The sequence below is a fragment of the Athene noctua genome, chromosome 8, assembly GCF_965140245.1.
Source record: "Athene noctua chromosome 8, bAthNoc1.hap1.1, whole genome shotgun sequence".
NCBI classification, from domain to species: domain Eukaryota; kingdom Metazoa; phylum Chordata; class Aves; order Strigiformes; family Strigidae; genus Athene; species Athene noctua.
The window spans coordinates 25,192,633-25,215,666 of record NC_134044.1 but is presented as its reverse complement, the minus strand read 5'-3'; the positions used below and the strand labels follow the sequence as shown (position 1 = coordinate 25,215,666).

At 42.2% G+C, this 23,034-nt stretch overlaps 1 protein-coding gene across 1 annotated transcript in view; it reads left to right on the top strand.

Annotated features, from left to right (window-relative positions):
• Positions 1–23,034, top strand: part of LOC141963000 (uncharacterized) — a 202,978-nt gene that overhangs the window by 155,538 nt on the left and 24,406 nt on the right. The window contains exons 14-24 of the mRNA XM_074911850.1: positions 620–751; positions 3,027–3,155; positions 3,492–3,620; positions 4,458–4,592; positions 5,598–5,732; positions 6,180–6,305; positions 7,406–7,537; positions 8,429–8,557; positions 10,199–10,330; positions 14,657–14,785; positions 20,977–21,105. Of these exons, the coding sequence (XP_074767951.1) occupies positions 620–751; positions 3,027–3,155; positions 3,492–3,620; positions 4,458–4,592; positions 5,598–5,732; positions 6,180–6,305; positions 7,406–7,537; positions 8,429–8,557; positions 10,199–10,330; positions 14,657–14,785; positions 20,977–21,105 (1,437 nt within the window). The remainder of the gene's footprint in view (positions 1–619; positions 752–3,026; positions 3,156–3,491; positions 3,621–4,457; positions 4,593–5,597; positions 5,733–6,179; positions 6,306–7,405; positions 7,538–8,428; positions 8,558–10,198; positions 10,331–14,656; positions 14,786–20,976; positions 21,106–23,034) is intronic.

Below are 23,034 nucleotides of genomic sequence, written 5' to 3'. Positions count from 1 at the left end.
ATTTCCCATATAAACTGACACTTTTTTCATATCCATGAAGAAAAAAGGAAGTGTTGATGTGTATTATGCTTTGTTTTCCCAGAATAACACACAAATCATGCTGTTAAAAGTATCACTGAACTACGCTTTAACAGCAACTCATCCACTTACTGCAACAGAAGAACAAAACGGGGAGACTAACAAGGAGAAAAGGAGATTCTCTCCCAAGAAACACTTTTAATTATATACAATATTATTAAACATTAGTGCAAATTCACTTCATATGAAGGCAAAATATTTGCTCTTTAAAAGTAGTTTTAAGTGCTCTTTGATGGGGAATCACAGCATTTAAAGGAGTATTCCAGCTAAAGTCCCCAATTTCCTTTCAGACTCTAAAATTTGAAGAGGAAAATATGGTAATCTCCATTTGGGACCATCTTTTGGGACAACTCAGTGGTATCTGTAACGCTAACAACATTAACACATTTTGTGTTGTTGTGATTTGTGGTTGTGATTTGTTGTGATCGTTGATGTTGTGTAGGTTCCTTTTTCCACTTGTGCATCTGGAATGATAGGTAAGAGCTTGCGCAAGTATTTTGTCTGGATGCTCACTAAGCCTTCTGTATTTTTTTCATTTCAGTTTGTCTTGATAACACTTTTGGCAATGACTGTAGCTTGAGCTGTGAGGACTGTCTGAACGGAGGCAGATGTAACAGTGAACACAGTGGCTGTGTTTGCTCACCTGGATGGACTGGCATTATCTGTAATGAAAGTGAGTACAGGGTGTTTGAAAGGTGGGGACTTTGTCCTAGTGCTGTGACACTGCAGATAGGTAGGAAATAGGAATAACCTGGTGTACTTTTAATCTGTAAAGCTTCTCTAAGGAGCACAGCTGCCTCATAGATCAAAATCTTATCATAATGTGGCATGTGAAATAGAAATTGTAAGGGATGCTACGGTATGCAATACAAACCCTGAAACAGCGAGGCCTCTGCCCTCAGTGCACTGCAGTACCATACCCCTTCCTAAGTATTTGTGTTGATGTTCATTCCCATTCACTCTGCTGCTGAAAAGTGCCAAGGTTTGCCTGCCATGCTTTGCTGCACAACTTGCCTCGCTGACTTTGAGAAGTCTGTCCTGGCAGGTGGTGTGACAGTCTGGGCAGATGCAGACTTGATTTTTCCTTTGTAACATTCCAAGACATTACCTTTTTTTTTTTTTTTTCTCTCCTTCTTTGTGTTGGTAAACTTGGGCCTGTTTTATTTCTTATCATTCTTTTCATCATTAACTTAATTTTCTTGGGATGGTTAATTTTTAATATTGGAAATCATATTTTTCGGAATTCTTTTGCCAGGTTGGCCAGTGCCCTTTGTAATAGCTTTCTACTCTTCTTATTCCTGCTTCCTGGCAGAAGATGTTTCTGGTTCAGAAGTATATCTCAAAACCAAGTGGAAAGATAGAAGGGCAACTCCTTGATGTACCATGTGCTGCTCTTCAGCTGCAGTTTGGCAAAACTTGCGTTGCTTGACTGAGACTTCGCACAGCAGTCCCTCTGTGTGTTTGAGATGGGTCCCCACATTTCATGGTGTATGGCGTGATTGCCCATCATACTCAGAAAGCTCGTGCTATCACTGATGAGACAAATAGATGATGAAGAATTTTTACTTAGTATTGGTAGACAGCAATCTTTAGGTTAATCGCCATCGAGATTGTTGAGGAGGCATCACCACAAGGACAGAGATATAGAAAAAAACATCATATGATTAAAACCAAGTCTTCCTGTAGTTATTCTGGGAGACTGATCATGGGTTTGGGTTGTAAACACTGGGGACAGCTGCAAGAATAAAAATGAAGAGGATTAAAATGATAATTTCTAGTCTTCCCAAGACAGTTCAAGCTATCAAGTTAGGATATTCTTACTTCTATTTAAGGTGCTCTAGTGGTTCAGGATAGATTATAAAAATTTCAAGACAGGACACAAATTCTTTAGTTCACTTCATAAATGATAATAGTAAAATTATTGGTCTATATTTACAGTAGATATCAATGCATGTAATCTGGTGGAATTTGCCTTTGGAATTTAAAGAACTTTAATTGGAGTGTGTTATTGAGCCAAACCTGCAGTCTGATGAAGTAAGCATTGACAGTGATAAATACAATATATAATCTGTATGAATTAGTTGTATGTGATTGCTTTCACTCTTTTCTCTCGCTTTGTTACTATACAGCATAGTTCATGGGTTTAGGATAGGCTAAACAGTTGAGAAAACTGGAACTAAATTTCTGTAATAATCACAGAATGGTTTGGGTTGGAAGGGACCTTTAATGATCATCTAGTCCACCCCCCCTGCCATGGGCAGGGACATCTTTCCCAATAATGCACCAAAGAAGCCGAATGGAAATTGATGTGAAATGTCAAGTTTCTTAATGTACATTGATAAAATGTCAGTTAAGTCAGATGACTCCAGCAACTGTATTTACTCAGCTAGCTCAGGCTGCGAACAGTGGAGCAAGGCTTCATTTCACAGTTTGTTTTACGCTGGAGCAATTAGATTCTTTAGGAAAGAATCCTGTGCTGTTGTGGATCCATTTCTGCCATGAACATCTGGGGAATTTAAGAGACTGTGTTAGAAAAACACAACGTTATTTTTATGATAGTATCTGGGAGGGGGAAGTTTAAAATAGTTGTCTCCAAATATTCAAAACTGTACTCTGATATTTTGCACTTTGTACTTTATGGGTTGGGGTTTTTTTTTTGAGCCTCACGCATTGTGTGGAGGGCAGCGTTTGCAGGGGAGAATTTGGATACATCACATTGTACTTCACATAAGTAAGCTTGGTTAAAAGGGGTCCTTTTAAAATAATCTAGTAAATATTAGATGGGTGTGTATTACCTTATATAAAAAGAATATGACTTTGTTTAGAGCCTGCTTGACTAACGGGACTCTTTTCTTGCACAATTTGGATGACTGGTGTCTTATTTCTCTTCATTTCTCGCAAAGGGAAAGGATTTCTTCACCCATTCATCTTCCCTGCTTTCTCTGCAGCTTGCTCCCCCGGGACGTATGGCAGAGGCTGTGCCAGCATTTGCAAATGCCAGAACGGAGGCTCCTGCGACCCTGTCACGGGGCAGTGCCGCTGCCCGCCCGGCGTGCTCGGCAAGCTCTGCGAGGATGGTACGGCTCCCCGTGTCCTGCCGCCTCTACTGTGTGCCTGAAACCTCACCACTTCTTTCCCCTTGTTTCTATCTAGATGTAACTGTGCGTGGTAAATCTTAGGGACTCCGCTGTGTGAGATGGACTCTAACCCTGTGGCTTGCCTTGCCATGGCTTTTGTTTAAATATTAGGCAAGACAAAGGGTAAGAGAAAGCAAGTGCCTTGTGAGGATGAGCCCCAGCTCAGCGACAAAATCAGTGTGGTCTTTTCTGTAGCTCAACAAGAAGAGGGCTGATTTGGTGTTTATATTTTAACACTGAAGAGCTGATGCCCTGTTGTGTTTGTGCACTCAAAAGGTTGCCCAAAAGGACTCTTTGGGAAGACCTGTAACAAACCGTGCAACTGTGCCAACAACGGCTACTGCCACAGACTCTATGGAGCCTGCCTGTGTGACCCCGGGCTCTACGGGCGCTTCTGCCATCTTAGTAAGTCCCCATAATTTTTCAGATCTGTTTATTTAACACATGCACAATGTGTTAGTCTTAAAAACATTCCACATCATGTATAAAATGAGCGAGTTTTGGGGTTCTGCAATGAGCTGGGAGCAGCGGGAGGACACAACTTTTGACACGTGTCAGGAAGCCCCAGAAATTTCATCAATCTTTTTCTCTAGCAATTAATCTTTACCATAGGACGGAGATTTAATGATACACAAAGGTGAGGACTAGTGGTAGGATTGGGTTGTGGGTGGGCAAGTTAATGTTAGAGTTCTTGGAGAGCTTAAAGTCTGGTCGGAGGTAGTTAGTGGCTGCCAATACGGTTGGAGTGGGAGTTGAGGAGCAGGGTTGGCTGGGGCAGGATGAGGGCAAAATGTTAAATGGGAATAAAAAGAATCAAAACAAAAATGTTACAAAAGAGATGATCAAGTTTCTTTGCACTTACAGGTTTTGTTTGTAAATTCTATACAAGATTGAAAAATAGTTGTGATGATTTTTTTTTTTTCATGAAATCTTTTTTCTTGGAGTGTTTCCAAATATTTTTTCATTCAGAAACTTAACTAAATTTGCTTTGAAACATTTCTGGTTCTTGCATCCACCCCATATTGCTTGAAATGGAATGAATTACTTAATAAAGGAATCATGTAAACTGTATTTTACACACCCACACATTAATAGGCACTGTCATAGGAAAGTGGATGTATTTGCTGAAAGTAAAATGAATGTTTTGCTTTTTTTGCAGCAGTTGCATTCTGCAGCAGTGTGCAATTTCACATAACTCATGCATAATTACAGAGCTAATGATTCCTTTTCATCTGGCTGCAGCCTGTCCCAGGTGGGCCTTCGGAGCTGGCTGCTCGGAGGAGTGTCAGTGCGTGAAAGAGCACACACTGGAATGCGATGCGAGGAACGGGACTTGCACCTGCAAACCTGGCTATCATGGCAAAAAGTGTCAGAAAGGTATAATAGAAAGCCACATTTCCTATGTCTGCTTATTCCTTTGTCCTAGCATTGTTTCTCATTCTTTCTCCCATCTGCTTTGTTCGGCTGCTGCTGCTACTACTAATATATTCATATTCTACTAATTATTTTGTCTGTGGTTTTTCATCCAGCAAACACCATGAGTGTCTGCTATCACAGGGCTTACAGGGATATCAAGGGGAATGCAGGAGTTCTAGCCTGATCAAATGACAACAGGACCCTAGAAACCAAATTCTAATACAATTCTAATTCTAAATAATGAAGATTGTGGGAGTTTTCACTTTTGTTCTTTCCTTTTTCTGCACAGACAGTAAATAAGTGGTAAAAACTGTTTTATGGCAGCAGGGTTATTTGTAAATGGTTTCAGTAATGCTGCTTTCCTTCAGATTTGCAGGTCTTTGAATTCAACTAATTCTTTGTAGTTTTTGGGGGTAGCTCAAAGAGAATTGTATTCCACATTCATGTTTGCATGTCTCAGTAGCCCTCTCCAGACAGTAATGGAGTAACGCAATAAAGATTCTCCCTTCAGATTCCTCTCTGGGCAGGCAGGAATGTGTCGGATTTATGACACTAGTTCTGGGGGATTTTGTGGAGAATAATAGTGACAATATTTAATGTCTTTAGCATTCTTGGTGACATGCTCAGTTCTGGGGGAGAGCATCCCTCGCCCAGCACTGGCTTTGCACCAAGGCAGAGAGCAGCAGAAGGTACAGACAGATAAGAAGAGTAATTCTGTAATGGCTGTAATTGAATATATCCTTAAGTATTCTGCTGCTCTGTTTCTGGGCTGTATTTAAGCAGTAACCTCTTTGAAATGTCCATGCAATTGTTTAATAAGTATTTACGCTTCGTTATCAGCACCTTTTAACCATACATTATAATACGTTTTCTGCAAGTTTCTGCCAAATTATTTTCTGAGTTTTGTTCAGTTTCTTAACTCTTCCTTTTTATTATACATGTTCTGTCTCTACTTGCATTTTTCAGAGTGCTCACCTGGCTTTTATGGGGCTGGTTGCAAACTGAGGTGCAACTGTTCTACTGATGTTTTGTGTGATCGTGAGACAGGCATCTGCAAACATCCATGTCCACTGGGCTTTCATGGAGAAAAATGCCATTTATGTAGGTACTCACTGCATGTTTTCATGGGAGGTACTTTGGGTGGGAAAGCTTACTCAGGAAATTTAGGTTTAGATATAGAAGTTGCAAATAAAAGGGCACGTTTGTTGTGGATATGACTTGGCAATTCCCTACTGAAGCCAAAATGATATTTGGAGCCTGGCAACTGCTGTGTCGCTCTGCTTGCAAAGGTCGAGGCAGAAGGCTGAGACCAGTTACTAAAACTAACATTTGTCCAGGTAGCTATAGTTCCTTTTAAAGCTTCAGATGCAGATTTTCTAGAGCTGTTGCAGTTAATTACAGACCACCAGTCACTGAGACACTGATGCTAACATTGATCACTTTGTACCAACCAGCACAGCTCAGTTTAAAGTTGCTGGTGGTGGTGCCTCCTAATGTCTTCAAAACACTTCCTTATACTAACCATGTCTTTGGTTTTCTTTTGACCAGCGTGTCAGCCGGGGAGCTTTGGGGTGAACTGTGGGCAGAGATGCAGCTGTGGAGAAGCACCGTGCGATCCGAAGACAGGACAGTGTATTTGCCCAGCTGGGAAGACTGGTGCTACATGTGAGCAAGGTGTGTTAGAGATTGGATTTAGGGTAGTGAGTGTCTTGCTTTGGAAGACATGATAAGAAGTGGAATTATTCTGTTTCCCACCAAAACTGCTGCAATGCAGTATGCTTCATTTGCAGAATGGATAAAGGATAAGTCTTGGTGCCGAACATAACGACATCAACCACATGGAATCGTTTGTAAAGGAGAGAGCGTGATTCAGTTACCCTGACCTATCTCTCTGCTCTAATTAATAATAGTGATTTGTATGCTGGGCTGGGTTTATACAAGTTGGGTAGCAATATCAGGGCACTGCAGCAGCTCTGAGTCCCAGATAGAGCTTGGGACTGTGCTGCCACGTGCACACAATGTGCCTTGGGAGCTGTGGAAAGGCCTTGACCAAAGACAGCTATTGTAGAACTAGCCAGTGAAGGACCTGGAACAGAGGAAGGAATTAAACAGGAGAGCATTATTGTGGGTAATTAAGTAAAAGGATGAAAAAGTCTCAGGGACACAGAACTACCAAAGGGCCACAAGATGCCCCTCTACCACTTGCAGAGCTCTGGCTGTTGAGAGCCTGAGGAACATCTACCCTGTGTGGACCCATGTTGTGGCTCACTGCTCCACAAAGCAGGAACCTGACAAAGGAGGTGGAGCTGTACAGAGACCTGGCCTCCACCTCACATCCAATCCCTCTGGACTGTATGACCACCCTGACCCCCCCTCAGCCCAGAAAAATACAACAGCAACCTTCCCCTCCTGCATCTGTCTGGAGATTACCATCCTCTGGAGATTTCCTTTGCTGAGTGCAATAATTAATTTTTCAGATATGTCCAAATACTGCTGACTGTATCAGAAACCAAACCAATAGACAGATACACCAGGACAAAGTCAGAAGAGAACCTTTGTATCTCTCTTTAGATGCGTTCTCACGTGCTGCAGTACAGAGGTGTGTTGACTTTCGAAAAGTTTACTGTGACAGTGCTGTAGGTATGGAGAGATAATATAACAATCCAGCTTAGTTTTACCATTATTTTTAGATTCTTCAAAGTAACAGCGGAAATCTTTAACTGTCTTGAAACAGAAAATGGCACTGGGGACATCTCACGTGCTTTTTTCCCTAGATTGCCCGTCGGGCTGGTGGGGACCAGACTGCCAGTTCTCCTGTGAGCCCTGCACCAACGGGGGCCAGTGCAACAGAGAAACTGGAGCCTGTGACTGTCCCCCCGGCTACACTGGGGCATCCTGCTCTGCATGTAAGTCCTCACATCAGCCTTCCCCATGAAAAGAAAGTCTGTTTGATTTCTGTTTTGTGAATGCTGGCTATGTTAGACACGCTGGTCCAAGGCAAAGGAATTCAGCTTCAGGAATTCCCCAGGTTGGGTTTGACATTATTTACCAGAGGGAGATTACAGATAAATGCAGATGACCAGCTAAACTGCATCCCAAATCGATGTTATCATTGTGCCTAGTTTATGGCAACGTGTGCTTAAAAATACCGTTTAATAGCCACAATACTTGCTTTGTAATCCTGGTTGTTTGGCAAGAGGTGCTGACCGATTGACCTGTACAGCACCACTCTTGTGTTATGTTTGCAGCAACACTCCTTGACATATATAATTTAGGATTAAACAGTAGTGAGGATGAAGGAGTAGTACCAGTGCTACCTCTGCAGATCTGCCAGAGACCATGGGAATATGCTCAAGCAACTGGTCTGTGCTACTGTGGCACAGCTCCTTATCCAGCCTCTGGCTATCGAAGGCTGCTCGGGTAGGGGTGTTGTGCTGGCATAGACAGGCTCTCAGGGACGTGCAAAACCTCAGTGGTGGCATATTTTTTCTCCTTCTTAGTCACAAAATCGCTTCTAATTTAGGTTTGCTCTGCACTCTCTTTTTTTCTTCCACTGATGGATCCTGGTGTGCAGGAGAAGTACCCCAAAGTCACTCAAGCTATTCCCACTTTACAGGACTCAGCCCCAGACACCTAGTATACAAATTACACATGTTTCTTTTATTTTGCCATTTTGATTTCTGGCTTCAGCTAATGCATGTTTTAGGGGGCAAGCTGTTGCTGTCTTGTTTGAAAAGATCAGTCCGTGCCCGAGTTATTACCTCGGTGAAATTGCAGTCTGCTCATCTTGTTTTCAGCCTGCCCCGATGGTTACTATGGACAAAATTGCCTGCTGTTATGCAGCTGTAGCAGCAGTGCTCAGTGTCACCACATCACTGGAGAGTGCACATGTCCCCCTGGCTGGACTGGCCATGACTGCAAACATGGTAAGTCAAATGCATATTCACTCTACAGGGCACATGGTATCTCCCAGGGACGTAACTGCAAATGTAAGAACCAGCTCTGTTTGTTCTTAGTCTATTACAGTTTTTTAATATACTTTTGCTAATCTTATTGCTTCTGAAATTGTGTGTTTATGGGTTTGCACAGCCTGGGTGGTTATAATCCTTAATTATCTAGGTTCAAAGTATTGAAATAGGTGGCTGATGAAGCGCAAAGTATTGATATAAGCTCTTATTTCAACACTATGGATCCCTTTGCCCAGTACCATCTGTCCTGTCAACATCTTGACTGACAGACAGTTTTGTTTTTTCATTTTCAGTGCAGATTAGTTTCAAGATTAATTCTCAATTTTTCATTTTGTTTAGGGGAGATTTATTCAACAAGTGAGTGGCACGTACAGTCATGTGTCTTAAGGTCACTTCTTAACTTGTGAATATAAATGCTGAGAGAAATGCTGTTCTCTGGAAGAGCAGGGCGTCCTGCTGTTGACTTTAGCATCACTCTCCATATTGATGGCTGTGTAAGAGTGCAGATTTGCCCTTTTTGGGTAGTGCCATATAAATGCTAAGCTATCCTGCTTGATTATTTTCTTTTTCTGTTTCATGTCTTTTCTGCTTGATTCATTATGATCACTCTTGCAAAAAAACCCCAACAATGGAATACAAACCTCTTTCTAAACTTGGCCTTAAACACATAAAATCATTTAAAATAATTGCCAGTGTTGACAGCAGTAAGTTTTGGCCCTGGCTTCTCAGACCTGGTACTAAAGAAAACTCTGGGTAAATCTGAAGTTTCCACCGATATGTGTATTTTAAAAATCAAACCAGTTGGTAATGTGTGGAGCCATTTAGATAGCTTTCTGTAACTCCCTAGGCTGCCTAAACAATTAAGAGACCACGGCAATAAAAAAAAGCGCTTTTATTTCTATTTAGGAAAAGATATAAGAACAGTTGTTTTGCAGAGAGTTCTCTTCAGTAAGGTGGCTCTTCAACTATTGCAGACTGGCCATGAAACAGATGCCCAACTCCAAAACCAGGTTTCTGTTCCCCTAATTGGCACTTTCATCTTTATCCTTACAAGAAGGGAAGGAGATGCTGTGCTTCAGCTCTGGTACCTTGTAATCGTGTCAGTGTTATGTGATTTTTAGAATGAAAGCAGTAAGTTGCTTTAACAAAGACTCTGAGATTTCTGTCTGTGTCCATGTTGCATTTCCCAGTGTTTCGAGGAAAATTTGAAGGATGCTTACAAATCTGTCTTGTTTTACCCACTAGCTACTCTAGTTATGCAGATTTTTGCTAAGTGAGTCAATAGCTGATATTTTATTTCCATGAAATTATGCGTTTGTGACTGTGGATTGATTGATATGGATTGACTATGACTGATTAGTTTTATGTGGATGGCATAATATCTGCCTACGGACCCTGACTTTCAGCTGAAATAAATCAGCAAAAATTGTATTTATTTCCATTGATTTGTGCCCCATGCTGCAGCTGAGAGTCTAGTCTAGAGCGCCTGTATTTTAAGGACCCATTTTGCATCTTTTCTGTTCTCTCATTTAGATGTAAAATAACCTATTAGCCGAGCTTGAAGTTCATTCTCAATGCAAATACTGCTTTACATTGCAGCCTGCGATAGCGGTCGTTGGGGACAGCGCTGTGAAAACCTGTGTGTCTGCAATAACAGCGACGGTAGCTGCGATCCGATCACCGGCTCCTGCTTTTGTGAGCCGGGGTTCACTGGGAAACACTGTGAATGGAGTAAGTTACCTCTTTGTCAACACAGGGAGTTTGCAGAACCCAGCAGCGGAAATTGTTTTTCCTGATAATTCCCTCCAGGAAGACCTCCAGGCTGTACTGCCTCCGGTCTGCCCAGCGCGTCGCAGGGCTCTCGGGTTTCATCAGGGTTAGATAGTTTCCCTAATTTGGATTCCAGAAAAGTTATTTTCAGACTTGTTTTGGACTCAACAGCTATTTTTAATGTTAAGACCTTGTGTGAGTGATAGGATTGATGTATATTTGGCTTGCAGCATGAAAGTTTCCATATTGATTTTATTTATCCAGTTTTAAGTCCACACTTTTCTTCATAAATCTTTTTTTTAAAGCCAGGCACATAGAAATGCTTCACATGTACATGACAGAAACAAAATCAGGAAGATTTAGGGTCCTCAATTTATTAACAACAAAAATGCGCAGTGGTCTTACCAGAGGCCCATGATCTCCACTAATCTGTCTCAAACAGAGGTCAATAGCAGATGCCTTAAGAGGATAAAATCAGGCATATAGATAATTCCTGATATGTTTCCCCAGATTTCATCAATTTGTCGCTCAGGAACTTCTTGAGACAGAAGCAGTATCTCTATATTTAACACAACTTGATTTTTTTCCCAGTTATTGTGCCTATTTCCTTTTTGATTCCATGCAAACATTTGGTATCCTCTTCATTTTATGGTAATAAGTTGCATAGTTAAGTTGCTATTATTATTATCATTATAATTATTATCATCAATTATGTATCACAGTCAACATGGCTTCACTAAGGGCAAATCGTGCCTGACAAATTTGGTGGCCTTCTACAACAGGGTTACAGCGTTGGTGGATAAGAGCAGAGTAACTAATGTCATCTACCTGGACTTGTGGAAAGCATTTGACACTGTCCCACATGACATCCTTGTCTCTAAATTGGAGAGACGTGGATTTGACAGATGGACCCCTCAGTGGATAAGGAACTGGCTGGATGGTCACACTCAAAGAGTTGCGGTCAGTGGCTCCATGTCCCAGCGGAGAGCAGTGACGAGTGGCGTTCCTCAGGGGTGGGTGTTGGGGCCAGCGCTGTTCGACATCTCTGCTGGTGACATGGGCAGTGGGATCGAGGCACCCTCAGCACATTTGCCAACGACACCGAGCTGCGTGGTGTGGCTGACACGCTGGAGGGAAGGGATCCATCCTGAGAGACCTGGACAGGCTGGAGAGGGAACCCGTGCATGAACCTCATGAATTTCAACAAGGCCAAGGGCAAGGTCCTGCACATGGCTTGAGGCAATGCCATCCACAAATCCAGGCTGGGTGACAAGTGGATTGAGAGCAGCCTATGGAGAAGGACTTGGGGGGGTTAGTGGATGGAAAACTGACTGTGAGCCAGCAATGTGTGCTCACAGCCCAGAAAGCCAACTCTGTCCGGGGCTGCATCAAGAGAAGTGTGGGCAGCAGGGCGAGGGAGGGGATTCTCCCCCTCTGCTCTGCTGTCATTAGAGCCCCCTGCAGTGCTGTGTCCAGCTCTGGGGCTCCAACAGCAGAAGGACACGGACCTGGTGGAGTGAGGAGGCCACGAGGATGATCAGGGGGCTGCACCTCCCTTATGATGACTTACTGAGAGAGTTGGGGGGGTTCAGCTGGAGAAGAGAAGACTCTGGGGAGACCTTAGAGCAGCCTCCCAGGACTTAAAGGGACTACAGGAAAGATGGGGAGGGACTCTTGATCAGGGTAGGGATATGGGATGGAACAAGAGGTAACAGCTTTAAACTAGTAGAGGGTAGGTTTAGATTAGATATAAGGAAGCAATTCCTCCCTGTGAGGGGGGTGAGGCCCTGGCACAGGCTGCCCAGAGAAGCTGTGGCTGCCCCCTCCCTGGAAGGGTTCAAGGCCAGGTTGGACGGGGCTTTGGGCAACCTGGGCTGGTGGAAGGTGGCCCTGCCCATGGCAGGGGGGCTGAGACTTATTGATCTTTAAGGTCTTTTCCAACCCAAACCATTCTATGATTCTGTGATTATATCGATGTTGTTAAATAAATATTTTATCTATTAGTTTAACAGTCTTACAGTAGCACAGATGTAGCTACCAGAGTCTCAGTGGCATAGACAGAATTAACTGCTTGTGTCACACAGAAATGTCAGAACAATTAATCTGGAATGGTGACCTAAGACAAAAACCCTGGAAAATTGATCTTACAGGTCTTGTTGCTGTTGGCACAGAGGGAATGGAAGGAGAGTTAGTAGGGAAGACCAGCTCCCAGAGAAAGAGCTGACAGCTCCACTTCTCTTTGCCTCCTGACCTCTCTCAAAACAGCATCTCTGCAGACAAAAAGTAGCCAAATAGCTCGGTTTTGTCTTCTCTGGCAAGGTAATCAGTAAAGCCATTGCCATCAACAAAACATCAGTCAACCCTTAATGTTCTGCCTATTGGTTTTCTGTTTTATTCAGCCTGCTTTTTATCCTACTTTAATTGTGTTTATGTGTATATATATATATATGTATAAAAAAATGCACATATATACATCTATATCTGTGTGTGCAGGATTATGAAAACCATAATTCTTCCCTAAACATTTTACGCCGCCTTGGAGGCGAGATCTTTACTATCCTCTGCTCCCAGGGCATCTCTAGGCTCTTGCTGCAGGTCAGGCCCTTTCCCTTTGTGGCTTTGCAGGCAGCTCAGGTTCTCCAGCAGGGTGGATGTATCTCAGCATGCATTGCAGCAGCCTGCGCCTCTGAGCAGGGGGCAGATTCTCTGTGATGTGGACTGTGAAATCAGTTGTGAAGTGTACTGACCCATTGCCATCACCTTGAAAGTCTCAGCTCCAGGCTAAACACCGCAGGTCTGAAGAAAGCTCAGCTGAGAGCCCCACACCTATTACTGCACTGGAATACTGTTTTCCTTGCATAGATTCTCTGGTCTCTGACTGAAATTTCAAGTGAAAAGTAAACACTGAGCAGGGTCAAGCTTTTAAGGCATAAGTGCACTTCTATGTATTTACTTGTTAAACTAGTGTAGGAGGCATGATGCACGATGATCTGCAGCTTTGGGAACAGGAGGTGAAGCAAGTGGGATTTTGCACCAATTCAACCTGGGGTCTGAATTTCAACTGTAAGTGCAAAAAATACATCAAAACAGCTCCGCATTTAAACAATGGCCCATTTTCTGACACAGATGATTAGAAGCAAAGAAATACTTAAGGTACCCTTCTATCTTTCTGTCTCCCATCCCAACCTACAGCTTCTATAAGAGACCCAGGGGTTGGTTCCAGTTAGTAGAGTCACTAAGCTGCAGGAGCAACCAAATTCACGCTGTCTCTGATCACTGCCCAGCTGTGGTACCAAATAGGTAGCACCAAACCCATCCCTCTATTCCAAACATAGAGTTGTCCTTGAGAATCCTCATTGTTTTCTGTTCTCTGTGATTATTTGCAGATTGCCTGAAAAATCACTTTGTTGTTATAAATGATAAAATCATACACTTCTTTTAAAAGAGATCTGGCAATAATCTACATAACTCATTTAGAGGGAAGTTCACAAGACCTTCAAACATGACTACAGACCCTGTAATATTGTGTTAGCCAAGTATATCTCTAGTTCAGCCTGTCCAAAATATCTAATGTGAATTAGGCAACTGGCCCTATTCTTAATTGATTTTCCTATAATCCTGAAAGAAATTATTTTCATTCTCAAGTGTTGTTTTCTTTCTTCTGATAGTGAGTACCATGCAAATCTTTTAAAACTCCTTACATTAGTTGCTGTGGAAATGTAATTGCTAATCTGTCCCCCAGATGTAATGTTTTCACTTGTATTTTTCAAAGCAGAGCCTGAAAGTAAAGTATGCAGCAATCAGCTTGGAGCTTTCTGAAAGAAGCCACCACATTTCATATTTCCTCCAGCTTTCTGGAGAAGGGAGGATTTGCAGGAAAACAGAGGATAGGGCCTCAAAAGGAGATGCAGAAGCTGGGAGCTTTCCCCCTCCTGACTCGATGAAGTCCCAGAGGAGTTGTGCATTGTAAGCAACTCCAGACCAGTGTGCAAAGTGTCATCAAGCAGAACCTGTGAAGTCACAGGCTTTGCAACTGTCAGATGATAGTAGCTTTCTCTGCAGAATTTAGTCTTTCAGTACCTTAGTGTTTTTCTAAATAGACTTTAATAAAAACAGCCCAGCCTACCCAAGAATAACGCTTAATCGCATCAATTTTAATGCGTTACCATTATGCCTTCATTCTTCTTTTGCAAATAGTAAGAATTCCCATGTATCTAAAAATTCCCTGTTGATCCCTGATCTGCTCCAGAATTAACCCATCATCTGGTTTTGATTCCTCCACTGCAGGATGCCCTGAGGGAAGCTTTGGCCCGAGCTGTGAGTACAGCTGTCAGTGCCAGAACGGAGCTGCCTGCGACCACGTGAGCGGAGCCTGTACTTGCACGGCGGGGTGGACGGGGACCTTTTGTGGAAGAGGTACTGCTACTCCCTCTGGTCCCTTTCAGGTTTATGCAGATGGGTTTTTCTATGCAGAGAGCTGGTTTTACAATTTACAGCACCTGATCTAAATAAACCATTGAATTTAATTGGAAGACGATACTGAAATGTGTGCTTCCATCCTAACTCAGCAAGGCATTTCACTGGGTGCCTAGTGCTGGGCATGTTTTAATGTGGTTAAAAGTAGATACATGATAAGACTCCTTCTGTATCACATCTTTAGGAAGACTCTCCTTTTAAGCAGAGTCCTACTGTTTGAACACTGATCAGAAAGGTACTTGTCCTGCCTTACACTTGCTTGTTCCTAGGGCATCTCTGAAATGTTTTAGAGAAAAACATGGATCCATGCACCTTCCCAAAAGAACTCTTAACTTTAATAAATCCAACAGATCATTTTCTACTACGTGAACATTTGGTAAAGTATTGGAAAGGTTGGACTGGATTTCTCAGAAACATTATTAAGTCAGTCTGTGGCATCATCTAAGGAGGTTGCTGTCATGCTGCATCATTGTGCAGATCATAAAAAATACAGTCTTGAACAGAAACAGCACACAGTGAGTCAGACATTATGACAGTTATTTAAGTGTAAATGAATGAAGATTCTGCAAATGACGATCATTAACCCAAAGTCACAATTATTCTGCTTAGAAAGCGGCTTTATCAGCCAGTTTACAAAGGTAGAGTTACAGCTGCGATAGAGGGAGGAGGCAGCACTCGCAGGCAGCTACTGCCCTCTCATGGGAAGGGAGATGCTCCACAGCCTTACTAGTGACGAGTTAAGAGAGTGCTTGTTGTTTCTCTCTCATTCTTACCAGGAATTATTACACAAAATAAATACTATGCTCAGGGTTCTGCTGCAAAGTGTGCCACATAACTTATGGTATCTTCACTGTGTCTCTTTTTAAAATGATTTACTTTAATTCCGTTTTCATAAGTCTTATCCTCTCTTTCTTTTTTATAATTGGAAAAGCTATACACTTATCTGTGTTGTGGTATAAATCTGTTCATTCCAGCAGGAATAAAAATGGGGACAAAGAGGCTAAATATATTTCACCAAAGTAGGTGTGAGGAATATGGAGAAGCCTGAGTGATGTCTGCTGGAAAAAAAACCAAAACAAAACAAAAAACAAAACCCAAACCAAGTCTCAGTTTCCAAACCAGTCATGTTGGACATTTTTATCTTTTTAAATTCCTGAAAGAAGATTGTGGAAGGGAGAGTAGAATTTGGCACTTACTATACATAAGACCCTGTTTTCTACATGTTTTCTCTCAAGCAGGCAGGGTGTTTGCTCTGAGCTGACCTGTGTTACCTTCTCACATAGAAGGTTTCAGCCAGAACAGTTTGGCTGCTTCCAAAAGATGAAGAGGGAGGAAAACGTGTAGGTGGTTTGCCCTTGGTAGAACCTTCTTGGCACCTTTTCTCTGAGGAGCTGTAGCACTTCTGTTTTTAGTGACTCGGAGACTGGCAGGGTTTCCTTCTGGCAGGGATGTGCTTTTTGCTGTCCTCTTGGCAATCCACCCACGTTGGCCAAGCTCTGAGCCTTGCAGACAAGAACATAGAGATTGAGACCTGGCGCAGCTGAATTGCCTTGGACTTCTCACATGCTGCTGATGCCTCATCCTAGGGCTGGGAAGGACTATTCCATTGTCACAAAAATGTTGAAAGTGAAAACTTTTGCAGCTTTCTTAAGTTCAAAGTCCTAGGAAAATAGAGTACCTTACAAAATGTAATACTGATTAATTGTAATCATTAATATTAATATCACCCCTGCACAATGGGGGCGTTTGAACCTGTAGTTGTTTCTTCTGGTATTTTGCAATGTGGCAGTATGGGATCCAGATTCAAGATGAAATTATACAAGTCCCAAAACTTGCCTTTGAGTATTTTTGGTATTTGTTTTCTTTTTTCAGGTGGGAACAAATGATTGCTGTTCCTTTTCATTAATTTACTTCTTTCAGTATGAAGTAGGGCTTCATAGGTTTAAATGCCAGTCCCTGTTGCAAAACACCACTTCAGTGGCCATTTTCAAGTTCTTCATTTGCCACAAATTTGCATAATCTGTTCTTATTATTAGCATTGTTAATGTAATCTTAGCCTTTGCTAAGTCTCAGCATTGGACTTTTGTAGTATCTCTCCTTACGGTGAAGTGAGCCAGGCTTATCCAGCTTGCTCTGCCTCTGTGGATGTGCGCTAGCAATTGTAGAAAGTTATTGGAAGATTTATGGCACTTGAGTGAAGCAAGTCTATATTTGTCATTTTGAGCAGTCATGTTACCAGCTGATCAGCTGCATCGTTTTGGCCAGTAACCAATGCTCATCCCCTGGCGAGACAGCCAACCTAAGGGAAAAGCACCATTGTGCCTGAGAGTGTCATGCGTTTGAGGCAAGGGCAATGCTTCAGTCATATTTCAATTTTAACTGAATCGAGGCAAATCGTTCAATTCTTTGGACTTAAGTATTTTGGAGGTATAACCTGAGACCTTGTATGTGATTCAGTGTTCTCTAAAAAGAGCATGAAGGTGGTGGCCCAGAAGATATTTGCAATATTTAGTGCAAATTGTTATGTACCTACATACATCACCTGTCAGTAATAGGGATAGCAGCCAAAGCCACATCATCATCATCCACCAGCACAGGACAGTTCCCAGGCTAACCAGTAGCAGGAGATACTGTTGTTCCAGGCTGCTGTTTCGTGAGACCTTGCTGTGAATTATTCAGCAGTTAACCGAACTTCTGTGCCCTCAGCAACAGGATGCTGCCAAGAGACCTCACACTCTTCAAAGTACTTTTATCTGTGAATCAACATCTCAGTCCTGCTCTGCTCTGCATCAGTTTCATTCAGCTGGTCTTCATTTCCATCTGGTATCGTTCAGTCTTATGGCTGCCTGTCCAGTAGTGGTATGATCACATAATGGGTAAGAATAAAGCTATCAAACCACTTTCAGATACAAAATTAGACGTTTCTGAAGGTGGTACGTGCCGGCTCCATCTTTCAGCTCTGCTCAGTCCATTGGAAAAAATGAACCTTGTGAATCTTGTAACTCTCTCTGATGAGCTGCAAAAGGAGCAGAACTGTTTCAGTAGCAAAGTAGCTAACATTTGCAAATAAGCCTGAGAACAATCTACTGAGAAATGCTTACAGGCCATCTGAACAACATAGGAAAGGCTTCCTTTGCATTTTCTTCAAAGCAGCAAGTGATACAACTAGAACACTTGAAGAAATACTGTATGGTTCCTCACAAGATCTAGCATTACCAAAGGAAAAGGAATCATTTTTGGTGGTTCTTGAGAGTGTTGCTACTAGCACTGCCTCTAGATATCTTTCCTATCTGAGAGGAGAATGCTACATGCCTGGAGGCACATGTGGGGTTCTGGCTGTTCCTGAACTGAAGCAGTAATTAATGCCTCTGCATTCCTGGACTGTGCAAAGGCAGCAATCATAGCAAAAAAATGGCTTTGTAAGTCCTTTATCCTGTTAAAACACAGATAATATAAGTAGCATTTTCTTCAGAAAAGACGCCTACTGTGATCACCCACTGCTACAGAGCTTTAGTTTTAATGCACTTAGAGCTGAACAGGCAAGTAAAACAACAAAACACAAAAAACCCACAAACACAAACACCAAAACCTATCTTTCTTGTAATAAATATCTAAATATATCAATGCTTTGTTCAAAGAAGTGTTAACATCTGACATGCAGGAAACCTGGGAAGCTTCTGATGTCAGGCAGCCCACTTACCCCCCCAGCAAAGCCAAAGTTCACTGGCCGTGCCCACAGCTCTGTTAGGAGTGTGCTGTGCCAGGCTGAGAGGGCCAGGTCACCCTGCCCTGCACGGGGCTGCTCCGCTCCTCTTTGGGAAGGCAATTGTTATAATTGGTTTCATTCTGTGAAGTGCTGGGCATCTGCTGCTCACGCTTTGAAGGTTGCGATTGTCTTCACTGCACCATAATTTCGTTTAATTTTGTTCCCTGCTGCTCTGGTATGTGTTGTATGACTCAAGGCATGTGTCCAGTTACAGGATCAGGCCAGCAGAAGAATTATCCAGTTCACTGCTTAAGCTGACCAAACATCCCAAAATGCCACACAATTATCCCACAAATTGGAGGCAGCAGGAGTCTCGGACTTTTCCTACAGTATGTTTATTAACTGATGCATTAATAACAGCAACGTATAGTCCTTGCAAAGTGCAGCCCTCGGTTTGCATTTGAGCTGCTGTCTAAATCAGCACTGCCACAGGACAGACCGACTGGGCTTCTCTCTTGGGATTTCAGCAGTTAGTCATTATCATAAGATAGCCCTGCAAGATTTCTGTTTTAATAAGATAAAAGGGAAAAATAAATACTGTGCATGTCTAGGAATAGCTGACAGTGCTGTGTAGTCCCTGCATTAAACAAAGAAAAACTTTGTCAGCCTTTGAAGTCACCTAGGGTTAAGTAGGAGAAGTCCTTTCTTGTGTGCTGTGCCATACACGCTACTGAAGCATAATAAATAAGGACATAAAGATTGAAACCACATGCTGATGTCTCTTCCTTACAACTTGATAACAGCTCTCTCCCCAGTACAAACTGAACAGAGGCTGATGGATGCATTACAGTTTTATATCGGTATGAGGCACTTCTCTGTTTTTCAGAAACAGCACATACTTGGAAAGTGGTGTAAGCCTGAAATCTATCTTATGCCAAAGAAGGAGCTGCTGTCTGGACAGAATGAAGGGAAGAGCAGCCTTTTGATTTTGAGTAGATGAAACAATCATATGTAGTCACAAGCTGAGCAGGAGCTCTGAGAGTAGAGGAGCCAAAGCAGACTCAGCAGTGTGTTACACCGCTGCCATCGGTGTCTGAAGGTCCAGGTTTGCCTATATCTACGGATGCTGAACTTCTCCTCCTCGTAGCCAAAGCAGACAGCAGTGCTTTCTGCTAGAGGGCTGAATTTACATTTGTGCAAGAGGCAGTATGAGTAGGCTGGGACAAAAGAGCCTGAGTGTGAAAAGACACAGGGCAAGAAAAGGGAAAGAAGAATCCAGGAGTGGAAGATACATATGAATAATGGTGTTATTCTGACCTGATAGAGAGCTGTGAAATTAATGTGGAGAGTCATTGGGTAGTGAATATGATGATAATCGTCATAAGACTATTGGGAATCGAGTTGCTCTGATTTCATAGTAGAAGTATGAGGATTGGAGTTTAAATATAAATTTATATTGAACAAGGAGGACAAAGAGCTGTTTTAGTGAATAACTTCTCATTTAATGAGTACCATTGCCCCTGCAACTGAGTGATTCAGGGGTTCTTTGGAAGGAATGACATACAGTTGTATATCTACAGATTTATTGTCATTTAGTGTAACATAATTATGCAGGTACTTATAGTCTAAACACACACACATATATGCAGACAGAGAGGTTAAATTAAGGCTATATAGACAACATAATTTTTTTTTTTTTTAATAACTCTGCGTAGCAGCCTTAACATTCTTGTAATGCAGCATTTTGGGTATGAAGTGGCCCACTGACAGGTGCCGATGGCTTGTTTTCACTGCTGTCAGCACTGGTACAGATGTAAATTGAATCCATGTTCTTCCTTACATGTCCTGGATGTAGCAGGTACTGAGCTCCTTAAGCTCCCTGGAGTTGTTCAGCTACATTTAATTTGTCTTGGTTTTCTCTACTCATTCTCTTTGCCAGGTTTTCACTGCAGCACTGAACTACATTATGGCTTATGTTCACTGTTAAAAAATCTTTATAAAAGTATCAAGAGAGTAAATGTGAGCCTAAGTTTTGCATTTCAAAAGGCAGGGAGATCATCAGGGATGGCCCCGTAGTCTTGCATTATGTTGAATTATTTCCTTTTTTCCTCTGTCCATTACAGAAGCACAAGTACTGGCTTGTGCCAATCCAGATCCATTCTCTCTCCTGTTTTATGGCTTTTCAACATTCTCAGCTGTGTTTTTCTGTGCAGAAATCTGTTGCTTTTGTGAAGCGGGTCACGTTTTTCTGAGATGCACGTAGCGGAATTGTGCAGGCTTAACCCTTGAAGCAGCTTTGGCTCTTCAGCGGGGTCACAGACTGCCATGTGACAGTAGCGCCCCGTGTTTTCAGATCTCCGAGCTAGACTTTATCCAAAATAAAAGAAACAGGACTCTGCTCAAAATGAATATTTTGCATTTTCAGCCTGTCCAGATGGATTCTTTGGGCTTGACTGCCACCAGGTGTGCAAGTGCAAGAATGCTGCTGGCTGCGACCACGTCCTGGGAACATGCCGCTGCCTCCCGGGCTGGCTGGGAGAGACCTGCGAGCAGCGTACGTACGGCCCGAGCCCCCTTCCCTGCTCACATGGGCTTCTGCTGGGACTGTGGGATGACCTACCAGGGTACAGATTTAGATAGGTCACATTCCTTTCCAAAGATGCCAAAAAGACAGAACCGTTTTTGGTAGCTGTGTAAATAAGCAACTACTCTTTTTTTTTTTTTTTTTTTTAAACTGCTGTTGGCACTTGTCAAATATTATAAGTGTCAGTTTTTAAATAGCAGAGCTGTCTGCTACCATATGACAAATTTCTGCTTTTTGTTTTTGTGCAATATTAAGAGATGAAATGTTGTGTTTCTCTCTCTCTCTCTGGTGTATCTAATCTAATTATCAGTTGTAAAGTGACAGATTACAAATCCAAAAAGTGGAAAAATCAGAGCTGTGACTATTTTGCTATTTGAATGTGACAAAATAGGTTTTTAAGTAATTCTCAGAAAAGTTATTTGTTTTAAAAAAAGGGTCAACTTCCTACAACTTCCTAGAGTTTCATAAGTATGGATTATCCCACAGTCTTCAAGCTAACAATTTTTTTTCTATGTTTGTGTGAATGCATATATAAAATTGGCTCTTCTGAGAAATTGGTCACTAAATTTCATGGGAAATTAAATTATTTTCTCTAGCTACATGGCATTACATATGGAGATCACTGAGCCGATTTGCAAAATTTAGCAAATATGTTTGGGTTTTTAAGATCTTCAGGTTTTAGCCTCTCAACTTCCTAGTTTCATTTTAGGGTGATGTCATGGTCTGTACTTCCTTTTGAAAATATGACTGTTGTCTGCAGGAATGTGTTGTAGAGCTGGGATCCAAAGCAGCTCCACAAGGAGCCAGCTTTCATTGTTAGTGAACTCTTTTGTAAGACTTCTTTAATCCATAGGCTATAGATTCCTGCAATAGAAAATCAATTTAGTTTAGAAAATAGAGATAAATTATATTTGTGTAGAAATAATTCTATTCTCTAGCCATACACCATGTTATAATCAGCCCTGTCTGAGGGCTGGACTTCTTCTTCATAATATTTTTCCAGCATTTGCTTCCATCACACAACACAACCTGTTGTCTGAAAGGGCTTCTCCTGCAAAATCTCCTGCTCTTTTGATTTACAGGAGGGTTAATTCTGGTGAATCTTTCCACTTTTTAGGTATTTCTGCAACCATCCCACCATTTGTAGTCCTTTTTGCCTCGTCGTGACCCCCATAGGAACACTTGGCTCTCCATCTCCCTCCACCTGAAGATGGTGGTGGTCATACTCCTCTGTGGGTGTAGGTTAATGAGCTAAGTGTGAAATAAATGCAGAGCCAGAGCCATAGAGCCATACTATAGAGCAGAGAAGGTCCTGCTGTACAGGGACAACATTTGCTTCTTGGTTGCAGCCCACTTTTACTGCCCTTCAGCCAAACCACGGTGTTAGCAGTGTGTCACCTTGGCCCTTCCCCGCTCCTTAGACTGCATTAAGGATGGGAAGATTTGTTCCTACATATTTCATTGAATCCAATTAAGAAATGCAGCTCTTTGTCAATAGTCTTCTATGCCCCCCTCTAATTGCATGAGAAAAAAACCTCTATTTATTCTCTTGTGCCACAGCCATTAGAGCTTTATGCCATGTTGATTTATTCCTCACTCTGGAGAAGATGCCAAAGCCCTCGAGGTCTCCTTTGCCTGTAAGTAAAAGAGCAAGGTCAGTTAACAGTGCAAAGGGTAACCTCCTTTTCTCTTGGCCAAACGATGAATCTTCATTTTGATTTTAAGACTGGACCTTGGCCACGCTGTCCAAAGCTGCTCAGAGTAAGGCAACCATGGATTGGAGATGCCAGCTCACCACTCCCCATCCCTGTTGGATGTTTAATATTCACCTTGCTGGTTCCTAGGACTTGCCAGCTCTAGCAGCTGGAAGGACAGCACTAGTGTTCAAGTAATCAGATT